At 52.7% G+C, this 13,063-nt stretch overlaps 1 protein-coding gene across 6 annotated transcripts in view; it reads left to right on the plus strand.

The window, feature by feature from the left end:
- The first annotated feature begins 3,236 nt into the window (after nt 1–3,236).
- The window catches only part of PPP3CC (protein phosphatase 3 catalytic subunit gamma), a 35,593-nt gene continuing 25,766 nt past the window's right edge, over nt 3,237–13,063 (plus strand). For all 6 annotated transcript variants that reach the window (XM_082495744.1, XM_082495746.1, XM_082495745.1 and 3 more), the window contains exon 1: nt 3,237–3,352. In XM_082495744.1, the coding sequence (XP_082351870.1) occupies nt 3,301–3,352 (52 nt within the window). In that variant the 5' untranslated portion in view covers nt 3,237–3,300. The remainder of the gene's footprint in view (nt 3,353–13,063) is intronic.

The raw sequence follows: 13,063 nt of genomic DNA on the forward strand, positions 1-13,063 counted from the left end.
GAGGGCTTTGGGAAGTGCTTTGGTGTACGCACCAAGCGTACACCAAGCCGGGGATGACTTGTCACTGAGTGTCTTCCTTCGCTCCCTGTGGGTGCAGGTGGCCATGGGTGCGTGTGGCGGGGTGATGGCCATCCTGCCACCTCGGCTTGCTGCTGCTCAGCACCAGGGGCTGGAGCCAAGGCTTCCCACAGCTTCCCTTCCAACCTGTTGGAAAGCAAAGCGGAAGGTGTGCTGATTATTTTCCCTGCCCATTGCAAGACAGACAAGGGACCTCAGCCCTTGGCATAGCCTGGGGTAGGCTCAGCACTGCCCAGTGGTGTCATATCGTGGTCTGATCGATGGCTGCCAGTACCTCACTGTAGTTCCTAATTTGCCTTAGGTACCGGCTGGATGATGTTCCTCTTAGGCTCCTAACAGTTGTCCCTGAGTCTGTAGGTCTCTGCCTGTTGAGATGTGGCACTGCCTGTATCCTCGTGGATTGGCACCTCTGCTCTCGGTGGCGTTGGCTAGGCCAGGCATTGACTTTGTCCCCTTGGCACCCAGGAGGCTGTTGGCTTTGTCCCAAACCCAGAAAGTTAAATATCATCATGTCGAGGAGCAGGGAGCCTTCTTGGGAGCAACCTTCAACTCAGAGGTACCACACGATCCTCGGGCCACTTGCTGCCGTTGGTGATACCTTCAAGGAGAGAAGGGCTCTGCTTTATTCCATGCAGTGTCTCTTGTTCATGTGGATGGTCATTGGAAGTCACTCTTCCCTTGGCAGCTGGTCTGTGGGACAGAGCTGCCTCAAAGCAGCGTGGTCTGTCCTGGCTCGGGCGCCCAGCCACCTCTGCAGCACCTCGTGGTCGTTACACACGCTTTGGGTTGCTGCTATTTTTCAGTAGTCGGGACGAAAGTGGTATTGGAAACTCCCTTTCCCTGCTTGAGAGCGCTGCGGCCCCATCTGACTGACTTGATGTGGAAAAACTGAGTCCTTTGAATGGCATATGTGCCCTCTCTTCTCTCTCAAGGAAGTATTTGGAAAACACCGTATCGCTGGCGGCTTTCCACGGGGCAGAGGGCAGCCATAGCACTGCCAGGGCTAAGTCGTGGCTGGCAGGAGCGGTTCGCACAGATGGAAAAGCCTCTGCGTTGGAGGCAAAGGGGGGGAAATCTCGTTGTCTGTCCCCTGGGGACCACAAGGCGCTTGCACACTGTGCCTGGGAGGTCCTTCGCGTTCCCGAGAGCTGGAAAGGTGGCAAGGACTGACACTTGGCTTCCTCGGAGCCAGTACGGGCCCCTGGGCACACAATGGGTATCGTGAGTCCATCGTCTTCTCATTTCAAATTTAACTCTGTTTCTTGCCGACAGAGTCAACTTTTGAGAAATCGGCAAATCAGAGATTTGGGGTGTGGGGGTTTAAACCCCTCATAGAAACAAGGCTCCTTGCAGAGAGGGACCCTCCCTCTGCCCGAGGACCGGTGGGAGAGAGCTCCCGTCCCTGGCTCGGGCTGGTACCCGCCGTCGGGGAAGGGATGGGGCAGGCGGGAGGACGAGGAGAGAAAGTGACCCAAATCGAGGTTGTTATGGATTCTTCATCCATGTTTCCCTTCCCGTGTCCGGTTCGACGCTTAAGTTCCATCTCAGTATTTCAATAACTCAGGTGTTGTAAGAGATACGCGTTGAAACAAAGAACATAACTTATGTCATGTGAGTTGTAAAGTTATTTGTAAAATTCCATAAATAAAATATATTCTGTAATGACGGAAGGTTGCAAGCGTACTCTAGTGGCAGAAACCTCCCCCTGGCCAGAGCTGGTTGGGGTGTGAAGGGATGGGAGCTCTGCTGGTTCAGGATTTTTCCAAGGGGAAGGCTTTCAGCCAGGCTGGAAGGGCTGGGTGATGCAATCCCGCTTTTCCAGCCCCAATTTCCAGGGCTGTGCAGTGCGGCGCAGCCGACGGAAGATGGCACTGACTTCCCCCCCCCCGCCCCCCCCCAACCTGTCCGCGTGGCATGGCGCTCCAGGAATTGGCTTTAGAGCTGAAAAGCCTTTTTTAATTTATTTATTTATTTATTTATTTATTTTAAATGCATTTCCCAAGCGTTGACATTTGGCTGGAAGAAGGAGGCTGAGGTTTCAGAGCGGGTCTGCAGGATGTTGTATTCCTCTTCAGCTCGCACGAGGGAGCCTGACTCGGAGCAGTGTTATTTGTGTCCTTGCTTCTCCACCCTGCAATAGGGGAAGGAAAAAAAAAAAAAAAACCCAAACCAAAAAACCAGCATACTTTGCTTTTCTACTTCACTTTTTTTGCTTTTTTTATTTACCATTACCCTCAAGCTGCCAGCTCCAAGCAGCAAGCACAATTTTTAGCAACCCTGCTGCAGCTAAAGAAAACAAATCTTGAAATTCTGTGGTGGTTTTTAAAAATAAATGCTATTCTAAGGAAGAAAGGTCGCAGCATGCAGCTGACTTGCTCTCTCTCCTCTCCAGCGCTGGCTCAGGGGCTGTCAGGCAGCAGCGCTCCCGGCCTACGCCTCAAGGCTTCAGGCGGGCTATTTTTTGCTGCAAAATCCTCAAGTTTTGATGAATGCCTGCGACCTCAGCAGACAAATTAAAACCGGTGAGCCGTGCTGGCTGGGCTCACCCTCGTCCCTCAGACAAATTCAAGCCCTTCTTCCTATTTGCAGTGGGAGTGTTAATGCTTCTCTCGGCTTCCCAATACGCCGCCAACTGTTGGGCTGCGTGAACGCTGCACACCCAGTGCCCGATTTCCCAATCTGCGCTGCCAGAAGGGTGGCGTGGAGCTTGATTTTTACCTGCTATGCCTTCCCCCCCTCCCCTTCTTCTGGCTCTGAAAGGAGGACATGGCAGGTGGGTGCTGCAGGGTGAGAAGGGGCACCGCGCCCCTCTCTTCACAGGCCTCCCGCCATCTTGCCCCCCCCTCACCCCCGTCGCCTAGCAACACCCCCTTCCCCTCCAAGATGGCGGCAGGAAGGGGCTGGGGACCCCCCCACGTGACGCCGGGCGCAGGCGCGGAGGGGCGTGGCGGGCGCGGAGCGGCGCCTGCGCAGTCGCGGTGCGAGGCGGGGAAGGGAGGGGGGGCGGAGGGAGGAGGGCGGTGTGGCGGCGGCGGAGGGGGGGGGAGAGGGGAGCGGATCGCCGCCGGGGCGCCCAGCGGATCCCCAGCACCGCCGCCGGGGCCAGCTCAGCCGCTGGGAGCACCCCGCGGCCCCCTCCTTTTGAGGGGGGGGGGGGCGGCTGTGGTGGTGGTGGGGAGGGGGAAAGGCCCGGAGCGGCCCCCGCCGGCACCACCATCCACCATGTCCGGGCGCGGCCACAACAAACTGCCGACCACCGAGCGCATCGTCAAGGGTGAGGGGCCGGGGGCGGCGAGGGCGCCCCCTGCCTGCCCGGGGGGCGCGCAGGGGCGGGGGGGAACCCCTGGGGTGGGGGTTTAGGGAGAGGGGGGTATCCCCGGGCTGAGGGAGGCCTGTGGGGGCGGGAGATCCCTGGGGTGGGAACCGTTGGCGTTGAGGGGGAACCGCTGGGGTGTTGGGAGGGGTCTTTGGGGGGGGGTATCCCCGGGCTGAGGATGCCTGGAATGGCGGGGGGGCTGTTCTGGTGGGGCACCCCCTGCAAGGGAGAGCCCGGGGAGGGGGGGAGCAGCCCTTGTCTGGCAGCAGCCGCTGCGGAGGAGCCTCGGGGGGCAGCTTTGGTCTTGGGGGGGACATCCTCTGTTCTAAGGGGAGCCTGGGAGGGGGGGACCTGCTCTGCGGGGGCGTGGGGTGGGTGGGTGGGTAGTTTTTAGCCTGAGGAGGGGAAACCCCTGATTTAAGAGGATGAGCAATCCCCCCCCCTTCCCTGGTGCAGGTCCTCACCCTGGTGCAATGCAAGGATGGGGGTGCAGGGCGTGGGGGTGATGGGCTGGGGGACCCCCCAGCCCCATGGAGCTGTGGACACAGGGTAAGGGGGGAATGTGGCATCCCTGCCTTGCTTCGGGGGGGGGATCCCCAACCTGGGGAGAGCCCAGCAGCCAGAGGAGGAGGGCAGGGTGCCAGCCCAGGCAGGCATTGTGCTCCTTCACGCCCACGAGGTCCTTGCACACACACACACACACACACACACACCCCTGGGGTGCCGAGACCCTGCTTTTTTTTGGGGGGGGGGGGGGGGCTGGTCCTGCTTTGTGTCTCCCCCTGAGGATCTGGGGGGGTGAGAGCCCACCCTGCCCCTCATTCTGGCAGCTCCTGCCTCCCCCAAAGCCCTGTTCTCTCTTTCGATGCCCCCAGGCGGGTGCCAGCTGGCCCCCTCTCCAGGACCCGTTATAGCAGGTACTATTTTTGAAAGAGCAGAAGACACTGAAGCAGTTAATGAGGAGAGAAATACGTTAGCTGAGAAACTCCTGGATTAGGAGGAGGCTCGTATGATGTACATTTCGCTGCCCTAATTGATCTAGTGCCATTACCGCACCCACGCATTGGGGAACATCCACTGTGCGCCTTCGCTTGCTTAAACTTTTGCTCAGCACCCACCGCTGTAGCCGAGAGGCACCCAGCTGTCTGAGTTATACAATCCCCTGGTTATTAGACCTTCTCGCCCGGGCGGTTTGCATCGTTGAAGGCAGTTGTGCTGCCTCGAGCTGGCTGATGAAAAGAGCGGTTTCCCAGGAATGGTTATAATATACAGTTATGGAGGTGTGCCCACCGGAGAGATGCACGCTGTCATCTCTACCTTCTCCTCTGGACGGGTCCAAGCGATTTTTTCAGCCTGTCATGTGGCCGATCACATGTTTAGATGTTAATAACCGTGGCCTCAAATGAAGGGAAAGTGGACGAGGGTGGCAGCCCGGACTTTGAGGCCCCTCAGGCTTGGTTAGCTCTGCACTGCCTGCGGGTATTTTTCGTGGGTTGCTTTCAGTGTGCTGCTTGAAATAAGGCTGGAGGGCTTGTGGATTTGGGGGGGCTGGGGTCTTCCTTAGAGCCGCGCGGGTGGCTTGCTGATTTGTAGGTCTGCAGGCAGCCCGAGTGGCCGGTGCGAACCGTAAATCTCCTGCTAAATCCCAGGCAGCTGCGTGTGTTTAGGTTGGCCTTGTTCAGGGAAGGTAATGTCAATGCAGCCATTATGATTCAGCTGAGTCGTCCCTACCGACACGCTGTCCCTGCTGCTCGGGCTTCCAGATCCCGGGAAAACCCATCAAGCAATCCCGCCGATGTTACTGACGCTGCTCGGGGGCTTGACATCCCTGCCGCATCTGGATGGCCCCCACTAATTTGGTAATTAGTCCGTAGCCCAGGTGGGGTGGAGGGTCATGGTGTTGGCTGGAGCCTGCTGTCTCCGTGCACTAATGCTCCGAGAGCCGCAGGAACTTGTCAAGGAAAGCGTTTGATTTCCCCCAGGTACGCTTGGGACTCCAATTCGAGTGCCTTTAGAAATCTGGGGAGGAGTAGCTTCTTCCGTGGCTGTGATTATTGTTTAAAGGTGGTGACATTGTTCGTGGTTATTAATAATTTAAACCTGAAGATAAAAGCTAATTTCATTCAATTGGAAATGTCTACAATTAAGTAGGATGTAGAATTTTAACTATGTTTAACCTATATATTTACATCTCTAGAGCCCTGCAGGAGTGTTAACTATAATTATGTTTAGTCAGGAGAAGTACAGTGTTTCCATTTACCTCAGTTTTGTGCTTAAACTTGTACTTGGGTATCTTCATGTTCATTATTAAAATCTCTAATTTTGGGGTGTGTCAAAAATTGCTTTTTAGTAGCCCAGTTCGAGCAGCAAACCCATGGCTGATGTTAACCGAGATTGTTAATGTTCAAACTTGGTGCTCGCATGAGAGCGCTTGGGGTGGTTGAGCTGGAAATCTGAGTGGTTAGCCTGGTCCAGTCAGCTGCGTTAGCCCAAAGATAGGCTGGAATTAACTGGTGGACCCACAGTCTGTGAAATACATGTTTTGCAGGCAGGCGGGCGTGATGCTTTGGGCTGCTGCGGTGTCCCTGAAGCATGTAGGTTGGATGCTCGAGCTGAGGCATGGTGGGTGCCTTCCCCCTCTTGTCTGTGCCCCGTGAAAACAAACCTGCAGAGCTGTTCGTTGCACAGAAACAATTCTGCTTCATTCCACCTCCAGCGAATCGTGCCTGCAAGGTGTGGCGTCCTCTGGGAAGCAAAGCTGTGTGCTGCGAGGATCCTTTCTGAAGACATGTGAGCATGGCTGAGCGGCAGAAGGCAACCCGGCTTACTGTCTTTGTGGTTGCATCCATGAAAAATTCTTTTAAAAAACCCCAGAGTATTGGTATTTAGACACCTGGCTGAGCCAGAGCAAATAATCTAGAGCAATTTTCTAGATGCGTGTATCGGTAAAGCGTTGCACCGTTATAGAGCTGGTGAATGAGGAGCAGCTAGGATCTGGTGCCCTCTTTTTGGCAGCCGTCGTGTGTTTGTCAGTAGTCAGTGACGTCCCTGATCTGCGTACTGTTCAATAGAGCCTGTGCTGTGCATTATGAAGTACCATTGGGTTTCTGCTGTTCTGTAGACAGGCAGACTGAGCCACTGGCCGGGGCTTGATACTGGTGGTGGTAAAGCTGGGACTGGTGGTGGTAAAGCTGGGACTGGTGCTGAGACCTAAAGGTGTCCTGTAAACAAGTGGGTTTCCAAGTTTGCGCTTTGCTGTCCTTTCATAAGCACTTGGGCTTTTCCAGGCATATATCTAAGTGGGTTTTTTTTCCTGGTTGGCAGACATTTAAAGTGTCGGGGGGAGATGTAAGACCCCTGACATGATGCTTTCTTACATATCAGCTGTCTGGTTCCTGCTGTGAACCTCCCAGGTATGTTGTATATCATCTGTTTAATACCTAATGAAGGTTTCTGGGAGTGAAGGAACATCGGGGCGGTCGGAATGTGCATCCCCCGGCAGTGTCTTGTACCATGTGCGTGTTCACCTTGGGTGAAGTCACGCTTGAGCAGAAAACACCCGGCGAGCTGCTCCCCTTGTCTTGGTACAGCGAACACGTGCCTTTGTAGCGTGGCGGAGATGCTGCTAGAGGCATGGAGCCCATTCCCGTGGGATCTGTTCAGCGAGGCTCCCGGTGCCTTCAACAGAAGCCGTGTCTCTGGGGAACTAAAAACCAGCGTCAGATCAATAGATGCCGTCTTCAGAGGCTTTGGAGAGCTTCCCCCACGCTGCTGCCAAGTGGATAGGGTTCAGAGGGTGTGCTAGTTCATCTTGCTGCCTGAAGATGCTTTCATTTTATTGAAAATGTGTAGCTTTCTTCCTACCTTGGTTTTTAATACAAACTACTCCTCCTGAAATGCAGTTGGATGGTTGAGCATTGGGCTTTCTCCGGTTGCAGTAGGTTGGGAGCTGTGCAGAATTTTTGTAATGGAGCACACCGATGCAAAAGTCAAAATAGCTTTGTGATTGCATGCAGAGCAAAGGAAGGCTTAGGCAAATCTTAAATACAAGGGAAATTGTGCTCATTGAAAAGAAGAAACACCTAGTACCATCACTGCGATTGCTGTTCGTTTCATGTTTGTCTTCTGCAATGCTTTAGTTGGTTTGTCTTGTTTAGTGTTGCCATTTTGTAGCTAATAAGGAAGGCTGGGGGGGGGGGGGGGGGGAAAGAGCTGCGAAAATGGCTAAAAATGGAGATGAAGGCCAAGGTGCATGCTCTCAGACCTCGGGCGTGCCAGAGGAAAAGTGCAAATGCCGTCTGAGTCAATATGCGGTGGTGGGATCTCTAAAAAGCAAGTTGTGTCATGGTACAGCAACTCGTCTGGACAGAGCTCAAGACGATCTTGAGTGTAGAAAGCCCTTAAAGCATCACCCCTGTAGGATCTCTCTGAATTACTTGAGAATCTGGTATTTTGGGGGTCTTTCTTGCAGGAAAGATGCTTCGTTATTTGTAAATGGGATGTACTAAGAAAAGGGGCAGGTTTCTGTCTGCACTGAGACTGGGTGTTGCAGAATTGGTGCTGATTTTGCCAGATCATGTGGCACTTCATCCAAAAATGAATCAGAAGTCAAACGCAGCGCGAAGCGCCACTTCTGCAAATATCTTAGGGTAATGCAAGCTGTTCAGCTCTTGTGTGCTTCGCGTAGCCCTCGTCTGCCCCAAACAGAGCCAGTGGTACCCCTTTTTTTGTCTGTGAAACTTTCCAGAGCCAGATTTCTTTATAGCCTGTAGCAGAGATGTTCTGCTGCCGTGCTAATAAATAGAAATGCCACCACTGGTGGCAAAACCTAAACCCCAACACTAGCCTTGGGTACTAAAACCTCTTTGGAAAACTGCGATAAGGCGTCAGGGAAAGCAGATTGGGCTGTCTTTTTATTTAGTTCCTCTGGGAATAACAGCAGATGCTTCAGCTCAGCACTGGAGGTGGGACGGAGAGGAGGGAAGGCTATGTCCCTCTGAAGCCCCCCGTGTTTAATATGATTTTTCTGCTTCCCTGCTATCTGGATATCAGGCTGGGAAAGGTTAATCCCATTCCCCCGTGTCCGAGGCTGTGCTGGTTGCCCATTCTGTAGCAATTAGAACAAATGAGCCCCCATTAGCTTGGTACCGTGCCGAAATAGTATTTTTCATTTAATAAAAGAAGCTCTGAGTTGAGAGGGATTTGTCTTCTCTAGCTGCAATGTTTTTTTGGTGCTCATTTGGTTGCATGGGCAGGAGAAGGCAGGCTGTTCCTTAGGAAGTAGGGCAGGGTGCTGGCTTAAAATAGCAGTGAACGCTGGGCTGCTTGTGATGAAGGGAGCTATTTAGGTAAATCCTGGGGTCTCGGTGGGGGCAGAGCTGCCTGCTAATCTAAAGATACTCCTTGGAGACCTACATTTGTCCGGGATCCTTCCCAGCTTGGCTGGTTTTCCAGGTGTTCCCTGTTCGATCCCTTGTGTTCCTCTGCAAGATTGCGGTGGGATGGTGGGTGTGTTTACTAGACCTACAGCGCGTTAATGTCTTGGATGCTAATGGAATTAGACATCATTAAGCAGCAGGAGCGAGGAAACAGGCTACGTAAAGGCATCAGCATTATCCTATAATGCAAGACTTGGCTCTGAATGGCTCTTGGAGGCCGGACTGCCAGGCTCACAGTGCCGAAGAGGCATATGCCGATGACACTTGAGAGCTAGGTCAATTGTACTGGGAAAACCCTCCAGGGCAGAGGGAGGGATGGGGAGCAGCTCTGCACCCAGAGCATCTCTGGTTAGGACGGCGTGGACCAGAGGTGAGATGGAGGATGAAGGGTGGGTGCAGAGGGTACTCAAAAGGGGTGGGAAGATGAAATCTCAGTGCAGCTTTTAAAGGTTTGGCTGGCAGGGAGGAGGAGCGTCAGGCTATCTGGGCTGCCCTCTGACTTCAGACCTCCAGCCTCTGAAGCAGAACCTTGTTGCTGTCCCTCGCTGCAGCATCTCCAGCTATGAAGCCTTAATAGGATCTGGCTGTGTTTCTGTTAGGAGCAACGTGTGTGTGTTGAGCAACGTGACCTCCTCCAGCCAGGAGCCCCGGTGGGCTACTGGGAGAGGGCATGTGGGGTTTAGCTCTCCAGAAGTGTACATCAATCTGGCCTCTGAGTGCTTCCCCCCTTTAGTGAATACCTTTGCAGTGGTGGTGGCTGTAAGACGTGATTTAAAGCACTTTCCCTGTTCCAAGGTGGATCTGGTGAGAGTGTGCAAGGATCTACTGCCTCCATCTCTGGAGTCCCCAACAGCAGAAGGACACGGAGCTGTTGGAGCGGGACCAGAAGAGGCCACAGAGATGCTGCGAGGGCTGGAGCCCCTCTGCTGGGAGGACAGGCTGGGAGAGTTGGGGGGGTTCAGCCTGGAGAAGAGAAGGCTCTGGGGAGACCTTAGAGCCCATTCCAGTGCCTAAAGGGGCTTCAGGACAGCTGGGGAGGGACTCTTGATCAGGGAGGGGAGCCGTGGGACGAGGGCGAATGGTTTTAAACTGAAGGAGGGAAGGTTTAGATGAGATATGAGGAAGAAATCCTTTGGTGTGCAGGTGGTGAGCCCCTGGCGCAGGTTACCCTGAGAAGCTGTGGCTGCCCCATCCCTGGAAGTGTTCAAGGCCGGGTTGGACGGGGCTTGGAGCAACCTGGGCTGGTGGGAGGTATCCCTGCTCAGGGCAGGGGATGGGACCAGATGATCTTTAAGGTCCCTTCCAACCCAAACCGTTCTGTGATCTCTCCTGTGTAAGATGAGTAAGTGGTTCAGGGTGAATTTCAGGAAAACATGGAGAAGTGGTGTCAACAGTGGTCCCAGTAAGAGTCTTCAGTTCCCTACGCTGCTCTAGAAAACATTCCCTTTTATCACTTGCTGAGATGTAGTGAATGTGGTAAAATTGCTTCTTAAATAGTTATGAGAATATTATCCCAAAGGTGATGCCTTGGATATACATTGCAAAGGTTTCTGGGAGGAAGACCCCAAACAGAAGCACAGAGGGCTAGTTTTGCTGGTTCAGCAATAACTGGGGGGCTCCTATCATCAAGCTCTATCCCTGGCACATGAAGGTTTGTGAAGCTGCTCTGAAAGCATTGCTAGAACTTATTTAGCCCAATTTTTGGGCTACCTACTCTTTGGTTTGCAAGAAAGCTGCTCTGGCTGATCTCCAGCGTGGCCACTGGGAAGATTTTAATTAGTTTGCAGGTCCCTTCAGACGGTCTGCACCTCTGTGTGGTTATAAGGTGATATGTGGGTATAAAAGTCAAACATTGGAGTAAGCGCATTGCAAGAAATGTTTTAACCAGTGCTATTTTGACCCAGTGTGAATGCAGCTCAGGTTGAAGCATTAAGGCATGAGATGGGAAGAGAAACTGGGACCCCTGTTGTGGGTGAACTGGTATTTATTTTTTTTGCTGCAGTGGTGATTGCGAGTGCTCAAATTCTCGTTTATCGATGATGTGACCGCCTTTTGCTGGATGCAATGGAACAGTTGCTTCTCCAAGGGCCCGCAGGCTGGGGTCTGCTTGCTTGCACCATGGCGCTTGAGCTCCATCCTGGATGTTTCTGGGTGTTATTTTGTTCAGTTTTCCCATGTGGAGCTGCCGATTCCTGCTTAAAACGTTGTCCTGAGTGAGATCTTGCAAGTACGCAATGTGCAAAATCGTGTCTGCTTAAAGTAGCTTTAAAATTGGAGCCGGCACCCCCCTCCCCTGCCGGTGGTCGGGTCAGATTTACATTCCCCAGCAGGTGGGGGATTTGCCTTTGACACAAAGACCCCGCTGTTCTTGTATTAATGATCTATTAGTGGACGTGCTGGCAGCTTGCTAACCTTGTGAAACAGGTGGTGAATTTCCCTGCCTGCTGACATCTAGGAATCCCCTCCCGTCTCCTTTGGTGAGCTCACTTTATTTTTTTTTTAAGGAGCTGCAGCTGTTTGCTGTCGACCTCTGCCTTTTTCTTTTCCTTTTCCTTTTCCTTTCCTCTTTTTTGCTCAAGCTTAGCAGTGACCCCCTCGAGTCAACCGAGAGACTGTCCCACCAATGGATCTGTTGGGAGGAAGATGCCAGGTTTGCTGTATATAATATAATATGTATATTTTTAACTGCTGGAAAGTCTTTAGAGCTTGGGGGTCTCAAAAGAGATTTTTTTTTTCCAGGCTGGTGTTGAGGGCTTATGTGTTCTCCTTGACAGTAGCTGGTGAGTTAGCGCTCGGTGATGTAAGGAGCCCGTGTCCCCGGCAGAGGACTTGGCTCCGGACAGATTGTCTCAATGACAATCCCAGGCAAATCCGCATCAGTGCTGGTCATTAAGAGAGGGACCTATGCATAGCAATATGGGCGCTGGAAATTCGACGGACATTGCAAGCAAGTAGGATTTTCATGTCTGCATTGCTCCCAAAGAGGCTGAGGAAATTTGGTACCCACCAAGGGCATTTTTGAGCCAGTCTCTGAGCCGCAGAGCACTTTGGCAAGAGCGAGACCGGCACTGTACGGATTTGGGTCTTGGCTGCAGCCGAGGTTCGGCTTCGTTTTCGGTGGCGGTACAGAAGCCCCGGCGTGAAGAGCTGATTGCCATGGGGAAGGCTTTGCGGATGGCTCCCCTGGCTGAGAGCTGGGCAGGTGATGTGCGGTGACAGTCTTAAATCGCCTCTGTTCTAATTAAATACTCCCGATTCTAATCTCACCCGGCTCCTTGAGGAGCGCGGAGAGAGAGCAGAGTGCCAGCTCCACCTCCTGGGTCAGCAGCCCAGCAAGGGGCCATCGGAGCTGCCTCTGGGCTTGCCTGCCATGGCAAACCTTGGCACACAGCTCTGTTGGTGAACCCTCCTTGAGTAGCCGCGGTTTACGTTGGCAAAGGCACCTCTTTTTTTCCCCCTAGTCTGATAACACTGTTTACTGTCTGTGCTAGACGTTTTGCCAGCAGAACAGTTTAACGATAATTACCTTCTATACCGATAAATGTTTTTAGGAGTCCATGAGCACAGTTCAGGTAGCTGTAAGGTTTTAGAGGCTGTGCGGCTTCCGAAATGTACAGAGGGACTTTGATTTAGGTAGCTTTTATGATTTTCTAGCCTCTTGGCGTTGCATTTCATATTTCTGTGGGTCCGTGGGAGCTTTGAACGTGACCTGGGTTATGCTCGTTTGGCACACGTTATGTTTGTATTTGCGTTTTGATGCACAGGACTGTCGCGTGCTTTTTTTGGAATTAAATGCACCTGGCTTCTGCGTAGACTGTGTGTGCCAGATTCTAGTAACCGAGAGTCAACGTGGCCTCAAAATTTTGGTGTTACTCCTTGAATGACTGCAAGGTAGTTGATAAGGTAAAGGCAGATTTGCTGATGGGAATGGTTCAGTTGATTAGTCTTTCTCAGTTTCGCTCGACTCTAGTATCGTGATGACTGTGTCTCTCCCCCTTCGAAGAAATCATTCAGCTTCATAGAATTCGATGTACAATACAGATATTTTTAGAGTTATTGTGAGGAGATATTCCGGTTGTCCTACAAAAAGGAATCTGGCTCAAGGTAAGGAGCAGAGCAAGCTCTCTGGACCAGTTGCACACTGGGAGGCTGGCTTGAGTTCCAGCAGCACAAGTTTTGGATAAAACTGGGGTGTTATGAACTGCACTTGATGCCCCTCTATATTTGAAGG

This window comes from Vanellus vanellus (genome assembly GCF_965231255.1).
Source record: "Vanellus vanellus genome assembly, chromosome: 26".
In the NCBI taxonomy this organism is placed as follows: domain Eukaryota; kingdom Metazoa; phylum Chordata; class Aves; order Charadriiformes; family Charadriidae; genus Vanellus; species Vanellus vanellus.